The sequence below is a fragment of the Ischnura elegans genome, chromosome 12 (assembly GCF_921293095.1).
Source record: "Ischnura elegans chromosome 12, ioIscEleg1.1, whole genome shotgun sequence".
Classification (NCBI taxonomy): Eukaryota; Metazoa; Arthropoda; class Insecta; order Odonata; family Coenagrionidae; genus Ischnura; species Ischnura elegans.
In genome coordinates this window covers 48123735-48147585 of record NC_060257.1, presented here as the reverse complement: position 1 = coordinate 48147585, position 23851 = coordinate 48123735, and the positions used below count along the sequence as shown (strand labels likewise).

The window sequence follows — 23851 nt, the reverse complement described above, 5'->3', positions numbered from 1 at the left end:
ATTTTGATTTCGAGAACACCAAAATTTTAGACATAGAAACCAATTTTAAGAAAAGATTATTTAAAGAAATGTTTTACATATCAAAATCAAATAACAGTTGCAATAAAAGATCGGACATCGAACACCTAAGTAAAATTTATTATTATTTAATTCATCGAAATTAGAATTGTTTAGTATAATTTAGATACCATTTGTTAACAAATGAATCAATATTTATTAGTAACCATGATTAGCCTAGTAACAAAAATTTTCTATCACAGGTATGTTATTTAATTCTGTTCACAATTTTTAATTTACCAATGAATTTGTACTGCACAATTGTATTCAAAATTTTTGTAACCACTTAATTAATTTATTTTCTTTGTAAACATTCATTATAATTAAGAGCCCTGAGGAAGGAGAATAAATCTCAGAAACGTTGGCCAATTGTGTATTTAATTTAAATCAGGTAAATTTTTACAAGAGGTACAATCCGGATTTCGCCTTCAAACCTTCACTTTCCTGTAGTATTTTTGCCTCCTGATTAACGTGGTGGCATTCATTCCTGGCGGAAATTAATAGTTTTCGAGATATTTTAACTTTTATGGATAGCGATTTTCGGGTTCTGCGCATGCGCGGCCATATTGGAATGGCGGTAAATGAGTTTCACGGAACATGTTTGAAATTGTAAACAAGAGAAAAATATCCCTAGTGATGGTCCAATACATAACAAAATGGGAGGTAGAAGTGGATAAATCACTTTCTGGGCACATGTACGGGCTGGTCAACTAGAAAAAAATATCCTTCGAGCTGGTCCAGTTGGTAAAGTGGGTAAATCACTTTCTAGGCACATGTACGGGCTGGTCAACTAGAAAAAAATATCCTTCGAGCTGGTCCAGTTGGTAAAGTGGGTAAATCACTTTCCGGGCACATGTACGAGTTGGTCAACTAGAAAAAAATATCCTTCGAGCTGGTCCAGTTGGTAGGGTGGGAGGTAGAAGTGGGTAAAATGTGCTTACCTTCCAGTGCTTATGGTTGCCCAGATGTCCCAGGCAGGTCTTCCTCAGTGGGTGAACTTTAAATTTGGCGGCATGGTAATGTTTGCGCATGCGCAGAAGGTGAAGTGCGTAAAGTAAAGGGTGAGTAAGTGAAGATCGTAAATGGCGGCGCATGCGCAGAACCCGAAAATCGCTATCCATAAAAGTTAAAATATCTCGAAAACTATTAATTTCCGCCAGGAATGAATGTCACCACGTTAATCAGGAGGCAAAAATACTACAGGAAAGTGAAGGTTTGAAGGCAAAATCCGGATTGTACCTCTTGTAAAATAATACCTTAAATCATGACCTATACTCCAAGATCATAAACACTACATTGTTATTTTACATGCTTTCATTTTAATTTATGACCGGTTTGAATATGCTTTGTATTATCTATGGATGGCAACTTAAAAAATGCATTGAATCCGTTTGAGAATAACATTTAAGTATTCATGGAAAATTGATAGTAACTTTCAGTTTACTAATACAATTTCAATACAATACAATACAATTTCACCAGATTAAGCCTAAAACAACTCTCTCTAGGCTTTCATTGATCACTCTTGCCTTAATTATATATGTGCTCCATGAGATGTAGAACAAATAACACTATTTTATTTATAATTGATTAAGATAATACTGATAAAAAGTTGCCCATTAAATTTCAGTAACTTGAATCGCTTACCATGCACATCTGGTCCTTGGCTTGGGTCCAAATTGACATTGCCTCCAATGCTTGAGAATTGATCGAAAGCACGAAGAGCTGCAACCACTTGTCTGGCACAACAAGGCGGCACTAAGTACCCTTTATGGGCAAGTTTAGAAACTTTACACGAGAGTCCCACTTCACCACAGGAGAATGTAATGGACTTGGGTGTATTTCTTCCAATTGGATTGGGAATAGGAGGGTAAATCACAGTTGTCAACTCCCATTGGACAGCTAGCCACAGCCAAGCAGCATGGTGGTCAGTTGGCCCTTAAAAGAATGCAAATCAATGGTAAGTAGCAAGTTTTTCCCAGTAAAATTAACATTCAAATATGGTAATTATATTAACCCCTTCAGAAACCAATGTAGCTCAAAGTGACGGAAAATTTTGATTTAACTGCAGCAGTAGCCCCGAGGGTCTTTTTTAAATCTGTCTTAATGTTACAAAAATATATTTTTTGCTGTATTTCTGAAATAAAAAGTTTAATTTCCAGGATAATGTTTCATAAAAATTTTAAGAAAAATTTATAGCACATTTTATGATAGAAATATTAATGGTGTCATAGGTATTTTTCTTACAGTCTGCATTTCTCTCTAAAATGGCCTTGCAAAATTGACCTAAGTCCAGAGAATATGGAATATTCCCAGGAGAGAGGGACCTTCTTGCGCTTAAAATGTTTTTAAGTCATTTCGGCATTTTTTTATGCATTTTGGAGCCTTAAATTTCATTTTTATTCTTAACAACAGATGAAATTGAACAATTGTAGATACTTAAGAAGTGAAAAAAATAAATAACCAACTTGAACTTTAAGATTTGGGGGATTATGACCCCTGTGAGGCCCCCCTAAAATCTGCTTCTGCATACTGAATGCTGGTTGTTCATTAACAATTAATCACAGGCTTTCTTCTCCTTAGTATACACAACGGTAATATAGATTTTTTTCTTGGGCAGGAAAGAGAGATGCATAAAATTTTACGAATAATACAAGGTTTCTTGTGTACTCACCCTTGTTCATTTCAGTACCACTTAAAACGTAGTACATTACATCTGGACACCCCAATGTGAGGAAACCTGCTTGTTTCAGTCTTAGAAACCAATCTGCAAAAGTGACTGCCTCCAAATACGAAAACCTACGTTCACTTTTGGATTTCACTTGAGAAAATGGATGAGTACGGAGTAAATATGTCCTTGTCACAAAGGGTCCTTCAAGATGATCACAAATCATACAGTCTCGTGCTGAGATACGGTAACCTCTTGTGTAACGTAGAGCATACCCTCTGATCTGGGACTGCAGACAGCCCATATTCCACTTCCCTGAAATGATAAAGAGAAATTTCTATGATCTAACAAGTTACCATTTATGTTATGCGCAAAAAAGTTCTTCTACCGATGGAGTAGTGCCAAAAATTCTTGTGGCCGATATTTTACCTCCTTAATAGTTCTTTATTATTCTAATTCCATGACCATAAAGATTGAAATACTAATATAAAATCTTATAAGCTGAGATCTATGACATACACCACTCAACAAAATGTAATAAAAAATTAATAAAAAATAAAAAATGAAACACTGCACTGTCAGTGCTTAATACTTAAGAGTGAAAAATAAATAAATACATTTTTTCACTAAGTTACCCTGATATGTAAAAAAATAAAACTATCTTGGAGTGGTCACAAGTAGGCTGGAGAGAGTATTTGGTGGAAAATAAATAGCTTTATTGTATACAAGTCATAGTAAGTCAATGCACTGGATAACATACACCTACCATTAAAAACATTCACATGTGTTATGTACTATGCTTAATTTACCTCCTAATAATGAGGCTTAGGAATAATATACCTTGAGAGTTGAATTTCCATTAAAATTGATTGTGGCACGCTATTTTTGGGGAAACATTTTTTATCCGTAGTACATAAGTATAGAGTGTGCTTCCAGACTTTATGTGGTGGAAGCCCAACATTTTCTATCACATTTTCAAAATGCCAAATTTGACCATCCACTGTTTCATTCAATAAAAAATTTATTATCATCTTCTCTAACAATTGGATGTGTACTTATCTTTAACATGCTTGTTTCTAAGCCTTTTTTCATTGCCATTAGCTTTGGTACAGGCAGTCAAAGCACTGTAATTGAATGTATCCCTTGAATTAATTATTTTAGGCATTTTGCCAGTTTTGGTGGATTTACAAGTACACTTTTTGAATGGCCTAGGTGTGTCCCACTAAGCCTCTCTCTATAATTGGCATTAAAGCTTATTCTATTTCAATCTATCCATTACCATAAACAATATTCTCATCCTACCCCTTCCTTGTCTACCTAATATTACATTTACGTCTATACACTACCTGTAAGCTCCCTCTATAGGCATGTGGCACTGGTTTTATGACACAAGCTGTTGACTTACAAGAGAATACAAAAAAGCATAAAAAATTTGGATGCATACTGTAATTAAACAGCCCCAGTTCAGTTTAGCATAAAATTCATTACAGTAGTTTATTGTTCACAGGAAATACAAATATGTATATCTTTCAGTTTAACAAAATACCTCTCTTCTTCCTGAGTTTCTGACAGACCTAGAAATATAGTCAGGCTGCAAGATGATTTTCATCATGTCATACTGAAAGAAACCCGGTCAAATTTGCTCAAGTGATCCAAACCAAGCCCGTAGCCTCGTGAGTCCCTGGTGGCTCCCAGCCCAAGTCTTGTAAATGCATTTAATCTACTCTTATAGCATTATTCAATACCCCCTCTCATCCACTCCCTCTTTCTGTGAAAGTCTCTTTATGTGGAAGTTAATTCTCCTCATCTATCATGTATAGAACATCCTCATTCCTTTTCCTCATTGACACATTCACCAATAGAAACAACAGTTATTTATATTTACTCTAGCATTTCATTTCATTTTGTCCAAAATATTGGTAAAAGTGAATCGGTACTAGGAAATCTCCTTCAAAAATAAGTTTTCACCAAATATTTCAAATGAAGACTTAGGGCCAAGATTGATTTCATGTTGGTTCATGTCATTATGAGAAGGAGAGCATCGATCCTGTGCCCCCGTCCATGGTATCCCGTTAAGTATGCAACCCGATGTTCCAATTAACCACCATGGTTGCATAACCATCCTCGGCTGATGTTTCTAAATTTCCGGCAGTTCTCAGAATGCGATCGAGTTAATCTGGAAATGTCCGTATTAATTATTATCATTATTATAGTATTCTACCGATTATGGAAGGTTTCCATGGAGTACTAAAGAAGTGATCAGGGAGCCTCCCTTTCATTCCAGCACTGTCTTCTTCAATTCACTGTAATGCCTACTCCCTTTCAATCTATCTACAAATCCTATTCTTTTCCTTCTCCTCCCTCGTTTCCCCTAACATTCTACCCTCTAACACCATTTTCAACATCCCCTCCCCGCTAAGTACTCCTCCCATCCATACCTTCTGTCTCCTCCGTATCTCATCTAAAAGCTGCCTCTCCTCGCCAACCATACCACCAACCACTTCGTCATTCCTTTTCCTCTCCGTCCATTTCACCATCTCCATTCTTCTCCATATCTCCCCACATCTCGAATGCCTCCAATCTTCTCTCGTCTTCTTTCCTCAGTGTCCACGTTTCCGCACCGTAGAGAGCTACACTCCAGATCAAGCTCTTCACTAACCTTTTCTTTAAACTCTTACATAGCGATCCTCTCAGAATCTCCTTCCTGTTCAAGAACGCCTCCTTTGCTAGTGCAATTCGCTTCCTGATGTCCTTGCTACTGTGTCCGTTTTCCTCTAATGCGCTGACCAAATAGTTGAATTGCTCTACCTGCTCAAGTTTTTCCCCACCTACTTTTATCTTGAGTCTCATATTCCTCGCTCGCGATGCTTTACAAAACCGCATTACCTTGGTCTTCTTGTGATTAATCCTCATCCCATACTCCTCGCACCGCTCGTCCAACGCATCCACTAGAGTCTGCAGTACCCTCGCTGACTGGCTAATCAGCGCCTGATCATCCGCGAACCTCACCGATTTAAACATCATTCCTCCCACTTTCACTCCGGCTTCCAACTCGTCCCACACTTCTCTTACCATCTCTTCAGCGTATTCGTTAAAAAGCAGCGGCGATAGAGGACAGCCCTTGTCCAATGCTTTCCCAACCAGAATCTCCGTCCGCTACCCTCTGTTGCGCAGTCTGGGCCACGATTATCCTCCCCGGCCCAAGATTATCCTCCTCCACTGCACTTTCCTCCCCTAAAGTCAATCCCTCCGGCCTGTTTCTTCCGTCATACAGATCTTCCACGTATTCCTTCCATCTACTCCATACCTCTTCTCGCTCGGTTAACATCCTCCCATCTTTAGCCTTAATTTTAGATATGGCTTGTCCTCTTTTGCCGCCCGATAGCGACTTAACTTTGGCGTAGAACGTGCCTACTTCTCCATCCTTCTGGAACTTTTCCATTTCTTCACACTATCTTTTCCACCAATCCTCCCTTGGCCTCATAGTTTCACGTGGTAATCGATTATTTAGTTCCCTATACTTTCCTTTGCCCTGCTCTGTGTCCACGTTCTTCCACTTACTTCTCTCCTCCATTTCTTTTACCATTGCCTCCATAACGCAAGGCTTCTTTATCCTTCTGCTGTCAACGTATCCAATCGACTTCTCCGCCGCTTCGACTATTCGTCCGTATTAATGGGTCCTCAAAATGGCGACACAACTTTGACAACCCATTTAAATTCTTCTTTGAGAAAATTTTGAGTTCACAGTTACATTTGGATTACAAATTGGGTGTAGAGGACTATCAAGTGGAGTAGGTGCGTCGAACTTAAACGGAGACACCCCGGGCGCCAGTGGGAGGTGTGGCTTTGGGATCTTCAGCCCCCCCGAAATTTTTTACTTGTGGCATCTAATAACGATGGATCTGCTAAAGATACTTCGGTTATCTAACCTCCGACTCTCCATTTTTCGATATCGTTACATTTCATAATTTCTGCCAATACATAATTATATTCCACACAGTTTTTATAGAAAACTCTACCGTTTCCACCTTTTCATGTAACAGATAATGGCCTTAAAAGGTCGAAACCGGTAAAGTTTTCAATGAATATCTAATGTGTGGAATACAACAACGTTTACTTTTTGTATACATCCATAGTTATTCCAAGTCAAGTTATTGTGAAATAGGCATAATACAACAGATATGCATATAAAATGGCTGATGTTTAACAAATATTTGCAAACCTTCCTCATTCCTTGCCGCTCCTCCTGCCACCAGCACGGCACCAGATAGTACGCGAATCTGCCGCCGGAGGCGCGAGTGTGTGGGGTGGAAATGGGTGACACCACGGGCGAAGAGCACGAACGGTGTGACTGCATACCCCGCCAACATATTCCACGCTTCGCCAGGAGACGCCTCGCCGTATTCATACAGGACTCCGTTGCCGACTTCCTCCGCCAACTTCTTCAATCTTTCTGTCAACCTGTTATTAGAACGACGGACAGGAAAAGAATAGGGTGATTTCTTATTTTTTTTATTGCCTAAATCGCGGCGGCAGATTTCAGAGGGCGGAAAAATTCGAAATGGTTATTAAAAAGTTTTTTAAACATTATAATTGAATTATTTAACGATAATTATTAATTTATAAATTATTAAACAATAATATTAATTAAAATTAGTGGGGGAACTTTGGAGGGGAGGGAAAGTGCTTCGGCCTCAGTTGAGCATAGACCTTATTGGAGTTAAGTCCCAAGCAAAAATGGATATTTTTAATTACCTACACCACCGAGTGACGCAACTTCTTCAAAATAGACACCCTTGCCCAATAGTGACGTCCGCGCACGAACCACCAACTTTTAAACAGACTGCACCTTAGATTCACTGACGACATCACATCCGATGATTGTTTCAGAAAGGTTGAACTTATTTGAAAGTTAGGTCAAATATCTGCTAATTTTTCACTACGATTAATTATGCCGAGCATTAAAAACTTGCGTTATTTATTTATAATCAACATCCAGAAAACAGAACTATTAGCCCTTTACATCGGGAGGCTAAAAAATAATAACGGACTATCAGAAATAACCATGCCCTGGATAGGAGAAAGCTACCCAGGAGGGACTCGAATCCGCGACCATCGGCCTGGAAGGCAAAGATTATACCTATATCTATATTTCATGTTATTATTTAATATCATCACACATGTTATAATTTATTACTATTTTATAAGTCTCATATTGATTTAACAAAACGCTGATGAAGTTGTGGAGGAAAAAAAATTCCGCGCCAGAAAGCTAACCACGAGCCGAACCTTCAGTCTTCAGGCCACTGCAATTCAAATATTTTCATAGTGATAGTGGGTAACTACTCGTAGAAGACCTTTCTCTCGACCAAATGGGGAAGTGACCTACAGCTATGGTCATTTAAGCCATAAGGAAGGAAGGGTGGAGAGAAACCCGGCGTCGGCATGCTCTTTAAGGGGCCAAAGGGACAACGGCTTAACGTCCCATCCGACGGACGAAGTGCCGTACTTGAAGTGCCCAAGAAGCACTCAAGCAATGGATCAAGCCAGGGGCGGATTTTGGGTGGGGGTCACAGGAGTCAGGATCCCCCACCAAATTATATGACTTTTTTTACATTTTTATTATTTTAATAGTCTTTGTATCCTTTCAAAGGGATTGTATATACTAATGTACGACTACGAGTCCCAAACATGACAAAATCTTGAGTTGTATTTATTGTAGAGCGTAGCACTCCCTACTGTAAAGCACACCTCTCTGCTGTGGGAGTATTCTATTATCCCTGAATCCATGCCATGGCCCCCACCATATTTGATGCTGAGACCGCCCCTTGATTTGGCAGTCTTCGAAAAATCTCTACCCCCGATGGGTTTTTAAATCAAGCCCACGAGGGGGGAAGCCAACGCAAATGCCACGTCACCAAACCGAATCCTGATATAGGTCGTATGTAAAGAAAAGTCTCACCTGGGAACTGCAACTAAAACTGTCATCTGGGCGTTGTAGTTTCTCACGCCGTTCAAGATGCTCTGCAGTCTCCTCTCCTCCCTTTCCTCATCTCCTTCGAGGACCAAAAGAACCGTGATGACAGTGTGCAAGGGCTGTTCACCTTCACAGCCCCCTTTGGCCACGAACCCCGTGTCGAAGAAAGGGTACCCGTGTCGCTCGCCCAAGTAGTGTTCGTCACACACCAGGTCCCTGCCGTTTCCCTCCCAGTCTGGTCCGAGAGGGAGCTGCTTCCCGTCAGGACTCAGTGATACGTCCCCGGCACCACTTCTCGAAGAGTTCCTCGGCTCCCTTGGTATTGCATCCTCATCGCTCAACTCGTATCGGGGATCGAGCCGGGATACTATGCGACTCAGTCGTAGGACGATGTCACCCAAGCCTTCACGGTCCGGAGCTGCAAGAAGAGCAGAAACCTGGTCATTGACAACGCGCGATGGTCACAAATCGAATAAGCTGTCCAAAACTTATTTTTTCGACTTTTTGCGAGGAAATTTGGTATTTTTGGTTTATACAGGATATGGTCCACAAAACACGCTACAAAGTCGATAAGTTTCAGTACGTTCCACCTCTACACATGGTATTGATTACTTTGAATATCCTTCTACGTAATAATATAACCATTGACAGTGGCGCAGCGAGGGGGGTTTTGGGGGAACCCCCCCCCCCCCCCCCCAGAGCTTAGAGAAATGTTTAATTTTAATCCATTGTACTTAATTGGATTGATATTACTAATAGAATAGTGTAATGATTAATAAAATATCCCTCCGAAAGCCGTAAAACTAACCATTTTGAACCATTTATCTTAAAATTCCGCAATTTATTAATCTCACCTGCCGCTTATCCTGGTTGGTATTCCATACCCCACACACCCCGGTATTAGTTGCCCCTAAAGCCCCCCCCCCCCCCCCCCCCCGCCCAGCCTTAATTCCTAGCTGCGCCCCAGACCATTGATACTACCATAATATTTTAATACTTTAATTTATGGCCAGGTTTTTGAAATTCTGCTGCCCTGTGCGCCATTGGGGAAACGTGATATTTAAACTTGTCTAGATCCAAGAGAAAGGGAAGTCCAGTTAGTCCACCCTATAGAAGTGATATTCCAGAATAAATATCCTACTCTGAAAAGGTATTTTATGCATTCTCAATATCATTTGGTTTTTTTAGAACTAAACTTTTCAGGGAAGGAGATTTATACCTGAAGACTCTGTTGCGAATTTTCGGTAAAAAATAAATGCCTTTTTCCGACTCCCGTTGAATGAGCCATTGAAATAATTCATTTGCATCTATTTTAATTTAATGTATCATGGCTGGATATTTATAATTTTTCATCCCAAAACAACCAATAAATATTTTACTCGCAATCATAAACAATTTAGTTATGCATGCAATACCGTGAAGTTCATCCAGAAACTATAGGGTAGATTAAGTGAAAAATTAGAAAAATAGCATATAAGACGCTCTAGCTCTAACAGAAATCAGAAAAAATATCTGTCATCCCTGAATATTCTAAAACTCTACAAATTCACTATAATTCAGTTTCCTGCGTGAGGCCTGCCTCTGTTTTGAAACACACCTGTCAGGTCTTTTGCAATGGTGGCCAGCTGCTCAGCTATCTCCCGGCGGAAATCAACACTGTCTTGGCTGGCTTTCATTCCTCGATGGATGGACAAATCCGGCTCGTACAAAGCTGAGAAAAAATGAAAATGCGGATATTAGTAAGGAATAGAGTGATACCGATACTAAGGAACGACCAATATTTATGGTATCAGTGTTATCGTCAGTATATAATGTGACCGATAGCAAATCCGACACCAGCACATCCAAAATTTAGGTTATTACCACCGGTTCGGCTAGCGACGTGTCGATTTGAACCGCTTCATTTCCCTGGTAGCAAGAGCCGTCCTCCCTTCAACTCTGGAAAAGGTTTGAGAATGGAGAACTCAAAACATCGCGCTTTTTTCAGCCATTCAAATCCTTAGCAACAAACAGAAAACTGCCTAGGTATTAACTAAAAAGATTCAAACGTGAGTTTGTTCAGCGTTATCATAAAGCTATTACTAAACATAACTAGACAATTGATCATTCAAGGAATGACCGTGTACTAGCCAGCTTACTGAGACAACCACTAGTGCCATTAGAACTAGGAAGACATCTTTTTGTTGCGTTTGCGGAGTTTTATTAACTGGTCATCCATACAAGGCTGTATACAAGAACGTATTGCCCCGTGGCCAGCACTATAAACTGCATTATCCTTTTAAATCCAACAAAACTCCGAAAACTTCCACAGTAGAAGACTCCTAGGTAGTTCAAATGACACTTACATCAGACACCATAATACTGAGGGAGTTTGCCGCCAAATTGGTGCTGATGGTGGCGGAAATTAACCATGTTCCCATTTGAGAACAGATTTATAAAAATTCATGAAAATTATGTCTCCTATCTGTGATTACTTTTATAGCTTTTGTTGAGTAAATAAATTATAGAAGTATTTTTTTAAAGTGAATTGCAATACTTGTGTATACATTGGTAGTTAATTATGCCTTTTCACAATTGGTCATTTTCATCATTTCAGTAATGAGTATGCGATTTATCCGATACTTTCCCCGACACTTGCTCTCAAGTGACAAATGCTCATGTATTCAAAAGATTAGTCCCTTAGAAATCCCTCTCACGGGGGCAGAAAAAAAGTAAAACCTGAAATACTCATGGTGGCAGTCAAAACACCACCATTTTTATTTCACAGTTTATTGGAGCACATGTTAACCTTCAATTAAAAAAAAATTGGATGAGCTAACTGCTCTGCCTTTTGGTGATAATTCTGAAAATATGAAGTAATGTTTTTGAGCTTAAAAAATCGGTTAATTAACAACTGTTGACATCATTTTGGCTAACGTAACAACGCAAGGGGAATAAAAGACATTACTATGGAAGCTATGTACTTGGATAGACAAGGGGTCAAAATTTCATTCAAATATATTAAGTGGTTTCTGAGTTATGAATTTTTACCCTGTGCCCTGCACTCTGGAATTTGACTCCCACTAGCGCCACTTCTGAGCAAACATCTCAAACTTCGACTCCTCATATCTTGCAAACTATGAGAGTGAGAGAAGAACTATTTTGCACGAGTCATTAAATAGGTGATAGCAGCTAGTGACAAAAATTTCATTAAAATCCGAGTCGGTGGGTGCCATGCCTGGGTGAACTGACATGGAATGACCCTATAGTTAAGAGTTGTTGTATGGCCTCAAGACCTCATTTTGACACAAGGGAAGTTCTAAAGTCACCTCCAGTGCCTTATTTACTATGGGCGCAAAAAAGGTAGAACGCTGAACCAAAATGGTGGCGTGCATTTGCTGCGGGGCGATTTTTGTCTTCGTGGTTTATTTAAACTTCGATATTCATGTACTTTTCTAAACCTCCGAAATTGAAATATACCTTTCGGCCATTTAAAAAAATCAAAGAACGGGTAAAGATTTAATTGAAAAACTATTCGTAAATCGAAGATGACGTTCTCTCCATGAAAAAACTATGAAGTTCGGCAACAAAATATTTTTCTCGTGACGATACGAAGAAAACGACGGTTACGCCATTCTCCTAGTTTTTCGCGTGTTATTCTTCATTCTTTCGACCGTAGAGGCAAAAAATTCACTTACGTTTAAACGATGTTTAATGGTTAAATGTTGTAGTCAAATAAAAAAGGAGTAAAACGATACATTACGCGACCCTATGGAGCTTCGGCAGAATTTCATACAAATGCTCTAAGTTCCGCGTTCTACCTTTTTTGCGCCGATTGTTCATCATATATTATGCCGTACTTTTTCTGCCATTCCGTATATGCTCCGTTAATACTGCACCTTTAGTGATAAATGAGGATCGTTTTAAACTTTGAATCGCCGGTCTCTGGCGAAAAATACAATCTCAACCTAAAATGTCACTATTTACCCATAAATACGACTTAAAAGTTTCGATTTTTCCATGTCGATTGCTCGCTCGAGGTATATCGACTCAGCATTTTTTTTTATTCTTAAGTTCAAAAAATTGTTTACAAACCCGTTAAATCTTTAACTAAACCAACGAAACGTGGCATGAGCAAGAAAAAATTAAAATGTAAAAAAGTACGATCCGAGAAGTGTGAAGAATGTTAAACGTTTTCTAAAAGAGACGTCGCGTTTAAGGAACTTAAAAGGTAACGTGTACCACGAATAAATAAATAAATGTTTTGAAATTATTAAAAAATAATTATCAACGGGAATTGACAGCAAAAAATGAAAATAGTACGATATGAAAATGTTGCTTTTACATGTGTGAATGGTATAAAATTGTTAGGTATAAAAGTAGGAAAAATAAAATAGATAAATTATAAATTGTTAGGAAAAACATTTTGGTGAAAGAGTTTTCCACATTTCTTTCGAAAAATTATGGAAGAGAGTTTATTGTGAAATTGTTTTAAGGATTAGAGAATATTATGACTTTATATGTAACAATTGTGACAGTGCAAAATTTTCGCACGGGTTACGATCCGGAAATAAAGGCGAAGGTAACCACGAATCTTTCAAATTTTCGAATTTTGACAGTTTAGTATTTTTAGTTTAGTTGTTTTATTTGAGAAAATCGCCAGAAATTCAGACGGAAGACCTTATTTTGACATTAGGAGAGTTCTTAATTTACCTCCGGCACCAAAAATAACACTCCAAATCAACGGATCAACAAAAAATTTAAATGCAAACAACCATAAATTTATACATATCCAAAGAGCGCTTTGGTATCATGAAATTTTAAATGCTGGTATCCAATCTAAGTTTTTATAGAAAATTATGAATTTCTCGCTGAATGCCTTCCCTTCAATATCAGAATAAATTTACTTCTAATTACCTTATATTCCTATTCTTGTTCTGGTTCCTTCCTGAAAAAAATTTTGGTCAAACAGTTTTCCATATTTCTTTCGAAAAATTATGAAAATATGAAAGTTAAATCAGAATGTTTCTTTCGTGCTTAACTTCAAGAGTAATCTAATTTATACCTTTTTAGTTTAGAAACATCAACAAAAATTACCAAATATATTACTTGTTGAGTGTCCAGTAGTTAGCCATCACTAATGATTTGAAATTAAGATTTTTCAACATTACGTTCTACAAGGAAGATTCTAGATTCATGAGATACAAGATATGTCATAATCTAAATGGGCTCCAATTTGAGGAAAGCTACCGTTTTGAAATATAAAAGAAACCTGTAAACTTTTTGAAATATTTTTATTTAACTAAAAGCCCACACTTTAAACTACTTTTCCAAGTTATGTCCGTTAATATTATGGTATTTATCGCATCGAAAAATAAGCCTCTGTATACTGCCGTCAGAAAATTGCCGCCCGAGTTGAGCCACATCAAAATTGTTTACGCATTCATCGTCATCATGGCGCTGGCCTAGATGTTTCTTCAGATGAAAAAAAGGTGGTTGTCACTTGATACCAGGTCGAAACTGTATAAAAGATGATCAAACTGTTTCCAAACAAACGATGCAATGATATCTTAAGTTCTTGGACGGGACTTGGACATTTGGACGGGAATGGTCACGCAGCAAAAGGATCCCGTTACTCAGAATTCCTCGTCTTTTGTTCTCAAATGTACGGCGAAATTTTTTTTAGGTCTCACAATACTTCACAGCATTTATTGAGTCACAACGAGGATAAATCGTCAAGTAAAAACCCCTTTCCTGTACGAGAACACGGGTCCCCATGCAGCCAAAAGTGGCTGTCAACTCAGGCGCAATTTTCTACGAGAACGGCACACAAAATCTTGTGGTTCGATTAGAAAAGTACCTTAATATTAATGGAAACTATGTGGATAAGTAGTTTAAAGAGTGAAAAGGTGCGTAAAAATAAAATTGATATAAAAGGTTGTAACACCTAATGTTGAGTGGTTTGTTTTGGTTTTGGTGTGACGTAATTCAAGCAATAATAAGCAGCAGAGGTGGAGTGAGGTAATTGTTGTGATTGTTGACGGCGCGGGAGGAGGTGAAAAGAGGGGAGTCGGATTGTGATAGTTATGGCGGACGGGTGTTCCCTTGCTCCCGAGTTTGTATCATTTAAAGTTTAATAAAATATTTGTAAGTGACGTGTGAAACTAAGTGAAATTAATTGAAACGTTACAAGGTTTATTTATATTTCATAAATTTTAAAACAACGCTTCCTTGAAAACGCACCTTGTAGCACTCGTTCCATCCAAAACGTTGTCTCCTCTTCGTCTATCAATTCGTCGCGTCGTTTCTCTTCCTCTCCCTCCACTTCACTTTCTCCGACCTTATCCACACACACATCTCGAAATCCTCCAGTATTTTCTCGTCCTCCTTACTCAGCATCCATGTTTCCACACCAAAAAGTGCAACACCCGAGACCGGACTCATCACTTGCCTTTTCATTAACCTCCCCCATAACGATCCTCTCATTATCTGTTCCCTATTCATGAACGCCTTCTTCGGTGAGGCAATTCTTTTCCTGATGTCCTTACTGATGTGTCCGATTTCCTCTACAGAGCTGCCCAAGCAGTTGAACTAGTCCACTATCTCTGCTACGTTTATGACCACCTCCTTTTATCATGAGCCTCACTTCCTTTCCATGATAAAAACTACAACTGGTAATTTCCGCACTATCATACAAAACTCGACAACTGGCCATGGTTTCAACATATGATGATGTCATTTTCAAGGACCTTGATACAGAATATGTTGGAACTATGGTCGGCAGTTGAGTTTTGTATTGAAGTGTGGAACTTACTGTTTATAGTTTTTATCATGGATATACGGAACTTCCTCAAAGTCTAGCCTGAAAAGATTTTATAGTCACTTCCTTTGATCGGGAAGATTAATAAACCGTTTAATTTTGGTCTTCTTCTGACTTGAATTTGAGTATTTTTAAAACATGACCGACCCTTGAGATGTATGTACCATTGGCATGTTTTTTTTATGGTAGTCTGTGTAGTGGAGTACGAAGAGTATCTTGCTTTAAAATATATTTACTCCGTTTCCCGACTGACAACTCATTAATGCACTCTCAAGAAACCCTTACTAAGAATCCTTTCGTCCTCAACCCATAATAAAAGATGCAAGATTTTATAAATAGCCATATTTTTTCAGAAGCTTTATTTAGAAGGGGGTTTGGAACTTGAGTAAAACACGTGACCAAGCGTGCGGCGCGCTGGGAAGGGCAGGATTTAATCTCACACAAATCATCTTCATCTAGCTATACTTTCTTATCCACGATATTCTCTCGCCACATCATGGAAGACGTTGAGCCAAATTTAAACAAATCGAATATTATTCGTAGGTCCTGACCTCAACGATTTTAAGCCCGTAATGATACATTCAAAATTCAGTAATTTTACACAGAATAATTTCATAACTACACGAATTAAAATACAGGGCATTTCAGGAGGAATCTGCAATACTTCAGGAGGTGGTAGGGGACACAATTTTAAGCATTTTTTGTCCATTAACATGGGGTCGAAATTCCTTAGTTACAGAGCTATGACAACGCAAACATTTTTTGGATGCACTTTGCAGTTACCATGAAAACGATTTATCTTGGGTATCAAGCCTTTTTGACATTTTATTTAGTACTCCAGATTTATATGGACTTTAAATAATTGAGGTTGGACGAAAATTTGCCATTGTACTTGTCTGAAAAAATTAATCTTTGAGCTTAATTAAACGACAGCGTTTAGCGAGTATGAACAATAGGATTGCGCAATTTCACCCATTTTGAGATTAATTGTTCAAGAGATTAATTGTATTATTCATGGGTAACAGTGTACTGTCATCGAGTATTTTTGTCGGATTAAATTGTTGTAGCAGCGCTTTCGTCCACATCTAGGATTGTTTAGAATATTAAATAAGTTAATTGCACAAAATTGGGAGAAGATCCAACAAAAATTGACCATTCGATATATGTATAACACTCACCGATGTTTATAGCCGACTGACTGCCACTCACGAAATTTTCTTCAAGGCGCCTTTATTTGCATAGTACCCAACTAACTTCGTACAACCGATTCTTAAACAAGTCGTAAACCGATTCTTATTCGTTAACTGGTATTGGTTATTGGTTCGGTTAAAACTTCTTAAATAAATGGGAAACTACTTCTTTTACTTCAAACTAAGAACTCAACTTGTGTGACTTTCTTCTTACACGTCGTGACACACTCGAAAAATATCACAGCAATGCAACCATAATTACATAGCTACGATTTAAACCAGGCATTCAATATTACTGATGATAACATATTATGGAATCTTAATTGAGTCTTCAATAACTGGAGGAACTAAATATAGTAAATCGGTAAAAGATCTACCTCCTGAAAACAGTCGAGTATGTTTACCAACAGTTAATATTATTTCTTATTGCTATAAGACTTTCAGCCATTTCCTGACATGCTAAATATTGAAGCGCATGATTATGATTTCTGAATGGGGTAATTCTTTCCCAATCGTATTTTGACGTGCCGTGTTACAAAACATGTTCTGGAGTCCACCTACAATGTTTCCCAGTGTTATTTCTACTACTACATTGCTTTTAGCATACTAACTTAAGTTGCTTATTGAAGACTATCTATGAATAGTTTTTCTTAGTAGGTAACAGGACAACATCCTACAAATTACTAATTTAGTCGCCTTAGATGTGCCTTTAATGCGAAATATATGTATACGGCCACTCAGCACTATTTTTTTCTGATACGTTAGAAATTATAGCATTCGAAAATGTGTTTTAAAAGTTGTTCAGTTTCTTTCCAAGTAGCTGCGTACCGATCGCTAGTTGCTGACTCGCTAGACTTACTGCAGAAGATTTGAGCTGCGTCCTTTCATGAGTAAAATGATGAAGCTGCAACAGACAGTTGTTATGCAATGTAGCATTACTTACCCCATATTGCAGCAAAGAGGCCAAGAAGGGACACCGTAGCCAGGAATCCAACGGCGAGAGATGTATTGCTTCTAGGAAGCAGTCGAGATATCAATCCCCTCATGTCTGTGATCTTACAGTTGAGTCATCCACTCGGACCCTGGATGGGATCTTAACTCCGTATCTGTACTTCACCTGAAATAGACAAATTCAAGAAATATATGATCTTGTTTTTTCTCGGCGAATATTTCTTATAAATATTTCTCGGGTTTCTAGCCGAGTGAGACTTTTTTGTTCTAACGTTTCGACGGAACACTCTTCCATCGTCCTCAGAGAATGAATGTGCTGCAGGCCCGCCTTCCTGCGCTTATATAGCCGTTCAAACCGCGGGGCATTGTTGTCGCCTTCTGTCCGTTATCTTTTTGATTAACGGTTTCCATTCCGTGCTTATCGTGTACCCAGAATCGCGATTTACTTTATTCCTCTCCAGCCGGATCTCAATGGCTTCTTTAAGGAGACGATCCCAAAACAAAGGTGCCTTAGAGATCACTCGAGCCTCATCAAAAGATATTATATGATCTTCCGTTAGGCTGTGTTCAGCGAGGGCCGATTTCTCCGGATGGAACAGTCTTATACACCTCTTGTGCTCTTTAATTCGTGTCTCTACCGTGCGCCCAGTCTCTCCGATGTACACTTTCCCACACTGACATGGGATACGGTAAACTCCAGGTGTTCTGAGTCCCAAGTTGTCCTTCACACGCACTAAATCCCCACGCAGTTTTTGCGGTGGTTTGTGTATAGTTTCAATATTCCGCTTTGCTAGAATCCTCGATATTTTCCCGGCCACAGTTGAGACATAAGGCAGACAAGCTCTTGCTATGGGTTTCTTATCTCTGGAAGGCATATCTGGAACGAGGAAGCTTTCAACGCGGTTATTCTTGTGCTCTGTGTTAGCTCTTAACAGGGCGAGCGAAATCTCTTTCTTCGTATACCCATTTCGGAGGAATGTTTCCCGTAGGTCGAAACGTTAGAACAAAAAAGTCTCACTCGGCTAGAAACCCGAGAAATATTTATAAGAAATTCAAGAAATATTGAGCCACGGAGGTAATGTATAGATATTTGGGACTCAAAACATTACAGGTTACTTGTTCCCAAAGGGAAAGTACTCTTGAAATACTGGTCAAGTTCCTACAGTTACTTAAAATATCCATCAATAACTGTGAAGAGCTGATCTGAAATGATTAACAGAGGCAGCAAATGTGCCAAATGCACGTAAACAGCCAAAGGTTTAAAATCTGATGCTTTCCCGGCGAATATGTTCAAAAAAGGCTATTCGGGCTTCCAGCCGGGTGGTCTCCCTCCATTCTGCCGACGTTTCGGAACACGAGTCGGGTTCCATCCTCAGGGCTAATGGTGAGTGGATGAAGTTTGCCAGCTTGTTTACTTTTCAGTTGGTTGTGAGGACTAACGTGATTGGCTCGGAGGCAGCCAATCTTATTTTCTTAAGTGCCGGTTTCCATGCATTACTCAGTGAATACCCTGTGTCACGATTGAGGGTGTTAGTTGCCAGCCGGATCTCGATGGATTCCAGCAACGGAAACGTCGGCAGAATGGAGGGAGACCACCCGGCTGGAAGCCCGAATAGCCTTTTTTGAGCCAAAGGTTTAGTTCAACAATGTTTACATCCATATTGTAAATTGTGTTGCGAGATACGACGATATCTTTTGTTTTCATGCCGATTATTTCGACTGGGTATATCTCAGCGATAACGTATCCGAGGTCTAATATGCATACATGGATTATAAATATTTACCAATTTTAAATATAGGTTTTTTAAAAGCTGGTTCTCTCGTTTTAATAGAATCAACGTTAACCTGGTAAACGTAAGGTAGACATATATATAACTCTTGATTTCTCATCCTTCACAAACCAATGTAAATTACAATGTCACCAACTGAAATTGGATAACGCTAAGGATTGATGTAGGCCATCGATGTGTTCTATAAAGCTTTGCATAATCAGCAAAGTAAATAAAGAATACCTCCGCCCAGGACAATATTCTGTGAATAATGGTAATTCCTGTTAGAAATCAACGGTGTTCGTATAATTCAATCGAACATTCAATCGCTCCAATTTGGTTACTCCGTTACAGGGGCGCAGCTAAGAATTATTGCTAGGGGGGTTTTAGGCACAACTAATACTGTGGGGTATGGAATTTCCTCCAGGGTAAGCGGGAGGTGCTACCTCCCCTAGAAAATTTTTAAGATAAATGGTTCAAAATGGTGAGTTTTACGGCTTTCTGAGGGATATCATATTAATCCTTACATTATTCTATAATAAATATTAAACTAATTAAGTAAAATGGATTAAAATGAAAAATTTATACCAGCTCTGGGGGCTTTTATCCCCCAAAATCCCCCCCTCACGCGCCACTGCTCCGTTAAAAAAATAACATGTCGAACTTTCAAATAAATGAGTATCGCTCAGCGCGGGAATAAAAAATAACTCAAACGTTTTCTAATGCCTCGTTCACATTACGATCGTCCGAGCCGTCGTCCTAACGATAGTTGACCGAACTAGCCGTGTGAATTACAAAAAAAAAATACAGTTCGCAGAATTAAATATGTTTATACGGTCTCAAGTCCCATTCCATACCTTTTCTGAAGTCAGTATTGTCGAAACAACGGAAGGTATAAGGATGAAAAATGTCAGTTATGTCGGAATTAAAAGAATTTGCGTCTAAATAGTTCGGAAACAACTATCAACCTTTTAACAGCCTAACTAGGCCCATTGTACAATGTCGAGCGAGAAAAAAAGCAGTATCAGTTAATAGGAACGAAAAAGCGGACGAACAAAAACGTAGAAAAATTTGGTCGCTCCCGTTTGGAATACCTAATGAGATATCTTTATTTTATTGGCATAGTATTGTTCGCACTGACCTTATTGTCTCTGAATGCATTAATCTGCAGCCATTGCATTTATTTTTACCCTGATTTTATGTTACTAAGCACATTGAAACAGTTTTGTATGTTGAGACAACTTGATATTCTGGTTTTAATTGAGATTTTTTTATTCTTAGAAAAGCATCGCCTTTCGATTTTGAATAGATACTTCCGGCAATAAAATAAAATCTCCAAAAGTATGGCGTAGAAAGCTATATTGTAAAATCGGCAGCGTAGTAATGAAATATGAGTTAAATTGCATTTTTATAACTGAATTATCTTTGCTCGATTTTTCCTTTTTAGTAAGTATAGTTTATCATTTCTCTTTTGTAAATTACATTGTTAATTGCAGTTGTTTACAGGCTGTAAGTTATTAAATAAAATATATTAAGTAATAGCAACCATTGTTTTCTCTAAAAGAAATTAAGATAAAGGGATTACAATTTGGAGAGAGATTAGATCACACAGGAGAAACATTGATAAAATATACAAGAGCGTATTTTGAAATTTTTAAAATAAAAACTATTTCTTATTAGTTGAAACGTTTTATCGAGGTGTACTCGTTAACTCGCTGCAGATCAGGATTTTGGATTAGACGCGGGAATCCGCTTGGTCGAAAATAGAATTTGGCTTCGCTTTCCCTGCGTCGCGTCGTTCTGAGGATCTGGTTTCCAAAAGATTAGCCTTGGGGGCGGCTTCGCAACAGTGAGATAGGTCTGGGCTTGTGACGCGGGCATATGGGATAGCATCAGCAGGCATAGGGGATTGATTACCACTATCCCACTAAACTGGAAGAAATTTTCAAAAAGAATAGAAGGAGCTATAAACTGTAATGGTAGTGATGGTACATGACGGACCACATGTCATTTTCAACGGGCGGAAGGTACCCGTTGAAATCAAACGTTATTAATAATAAAACGTTATTGTTCTTTTCCGCACGATTTAATTAATACGACCGGTTTCGTCGCAGAGGCGACATCATCAGGTACAGAAACCGTTATAATAACAGTTATTTTGTTATTATAACGGTTTCTGTACCTGATGATGTCGCCCCTGCGACGAAACCGGTCGTATTAATTAAATCGTGTGGAAAAGTACAATAACGTTTTATTATTAACAATGGATTTTCACAAAGTAAAGCCAGAAACAATCGAGTTTATTCAAACGTTATTATTAAAGTATTCTACCTATTCTACTACGAGGGATTTAACGAGAGATACATGTAATAGAATCATACATTATGCAATAAGCAAAGTGATAGCTGGCCAATAGTAAAGGGAAAAGATCTATTATAAACTTAATTATTATTTAAGTATTCTACCGATTAAGGAAGGCCTCCATGGAATACCCAAGAAGCACTCTGGCAGCCTCCCCTTCCTTCATGTTCTTCTCTCTTCAATTCAAAATAGGGCTTATTCCCTTTTATTCAATCTAAAATTCATATTCTCTTCCTTCCTCTCCCTCTTTACCCAACATTATACTCTCTAGCACTACTTTCGACATCCCCTCCCCGCTAAGTAGGTACTCATTCCGAAGAAAAAATTAAACATAAATTTTATAGACTACTTAGAAGCAGAGGAAGCACATAAATGGAAGTAAACTTTATTCTACTAGGAGTGAAATTATATCAGAAAAGGGTAAAAATCAAAATATATCTCAAGAAAAATTCTTCTTTAATAATGCCACTATTCTATACTCGGGATACACAGAAAATGTCATGGCTTTAACCCTTGTAATTTGATTTCATCAACTTCAGTAAAAATAAGCTTTTATGAGGCCAAGAGAACCCCCAAATAAAATTGTTTATCCAAAATATCTTCATAAATATTGCATGTAAACCGGGAGGCATACTCTGAAAATTTCACGAACATGGCATTTCGTTTCCCGAGGGAACTGACTTGATTGAATCAAAATTCTCACCCAAGACTTACAAATATCTCTACCTCTCGCCTCTCCTTCTATCTCCTCCAATCGAGGTCTGCCGGACTACACCTGTTCCCGCCATTTGCACCTGGGAATCCCAAGCTTTATTTTCTCTAGCGGCTAACTTACGATGGAGGCCTATATTTGACCCAGCAACGAGTGTGCCGCACCTATTCGTTCTACGAGCATCATAAATGCATGAGTTCTTGGATGAAATCGCCAAAAGAAAAGAAGAAAGTCGTGATGGTAATTTAACCAACAAAAGAGGAAGGCCGTGTACACATTCAATTGAGAGGGTCCATATAATAATATCAACAGATTGCAAGGCATATATAGCATTCGCTACTGATGTAAAAGATAAAAGAATTTATATCAAACAACTTCGTAGAGTCATCGAAATGCGATGTAAACCTCTTACATTCCTATCATAGAGGATAATAACATAATCGCAAGAGATATGAAATGAAGAAATAATTCCAAAAATAAAATCCGAAGATTCAAGCGATATGGAGTGGAATTTTTCCATATTGAAATAAACACTCAAAATTTTCCACGATTATAAAATTCATTACGACCTAGGATTGAATGTTGCTACGTCATCACCTTGAAGATGATGTAGCTACATTGAAACCTAGGTCGTAATAAACTATATAATCATGGAAAATTGCAAGTATTAATTTCAAAAATATTTTTTTATAATTGGCAAAAAAGAATGCCATCATTATTGTCAACTTAAATACAGTAGACAATAGAAAATACTCGCTTCGCCACCTTCAATCAAGCAGAAAAATTTGTAATGAGACGGTACAAATGGGTACCTTAGAAGTGAACTTTCTTCAGTAATCGGCGTAGTACAGAGACGTCTTGTTGAGCAATACATTTCACGAAATTGATCAATTTCTTGCATCGGTTTCCCAAAAATAGTTATCCTTCCAAAAAAAATACTTCCTAACCTTTGTGAAGGCGTAAAGACGACAGTTTCTTTGTAGCCTCCCTGACATGACAGGCAAACAAGTAGCAAACTGGAGAAGTGTAACATCTTGGTCATTATTTCGGAAGTGGTCTAAGAAAACCTGCACGTTGAATAACGCATGATGAGCTCACATGCTATGTTGGCTGAGCCGGTCGATTAATCATTCAGTGGGCAAGGGGTCTTCACATTTTTCTCACTTCCCCATCACCAGCCGCGCGGTCGAAACATAAATTTCCTCAGACCCTGAATGTTTCCCCCATTGATATATCCACGAGAGCAAGAAAGGCATCCAACGCTTGGGTGGTTGGCTTCGTATTCTAGCACGCATAAAATGAGGCAGGGAGAATAAAGGAGTAGTGACTCGTCAAAAGCCTCCACCTTTAGTAACTTACGCCGTGAA

General features: G+C 38.4%; 1 protein-coding gene across 2 annotated transcripts in view; it reads right to left on the bottom strand.

The window, feature by feature from the left end:
* LOC124168824 overlaps positions 1-23851 on the bottom strand; it is a 94129-nt gene that overhangs the window by 17613 nt on the left and 52665 nt on the right. The window contains exons 1-7 of one of the 2 annotated variants that reach the window (XM_046547152.1): positions 17915-17930; positions 17635-17808; positions 10300-10413; positions 8688-9120; positions 6948-7186; positions 2732-3040; positions 1705-1995 (exon numbers count right to left, since the gene is read on the bottom strand). In XM_046547152.1, the coding sequence (XP_046403108.1) occupies positions 1705-1995; positions 2732-3040; positions 6948-7186; positions 8688-9120; positions 10300-10413; positions 17635-17737 (1489 nt within the window). In that variant the 5' untranslated portion in view covers positions 17738-17808; positions 17915-17930. Of the gene's footprint in view, positions 1-1704; positions 1996-2731; positions 3041-6947; positions 7187-8687; positions 9121-10299; positions 10414-17634; positions 17809-17914; positions 17931-23851 lie in introns of those variants that run through there. The other variant, XM_046547151.1, reaches the window with a different exon arrangement.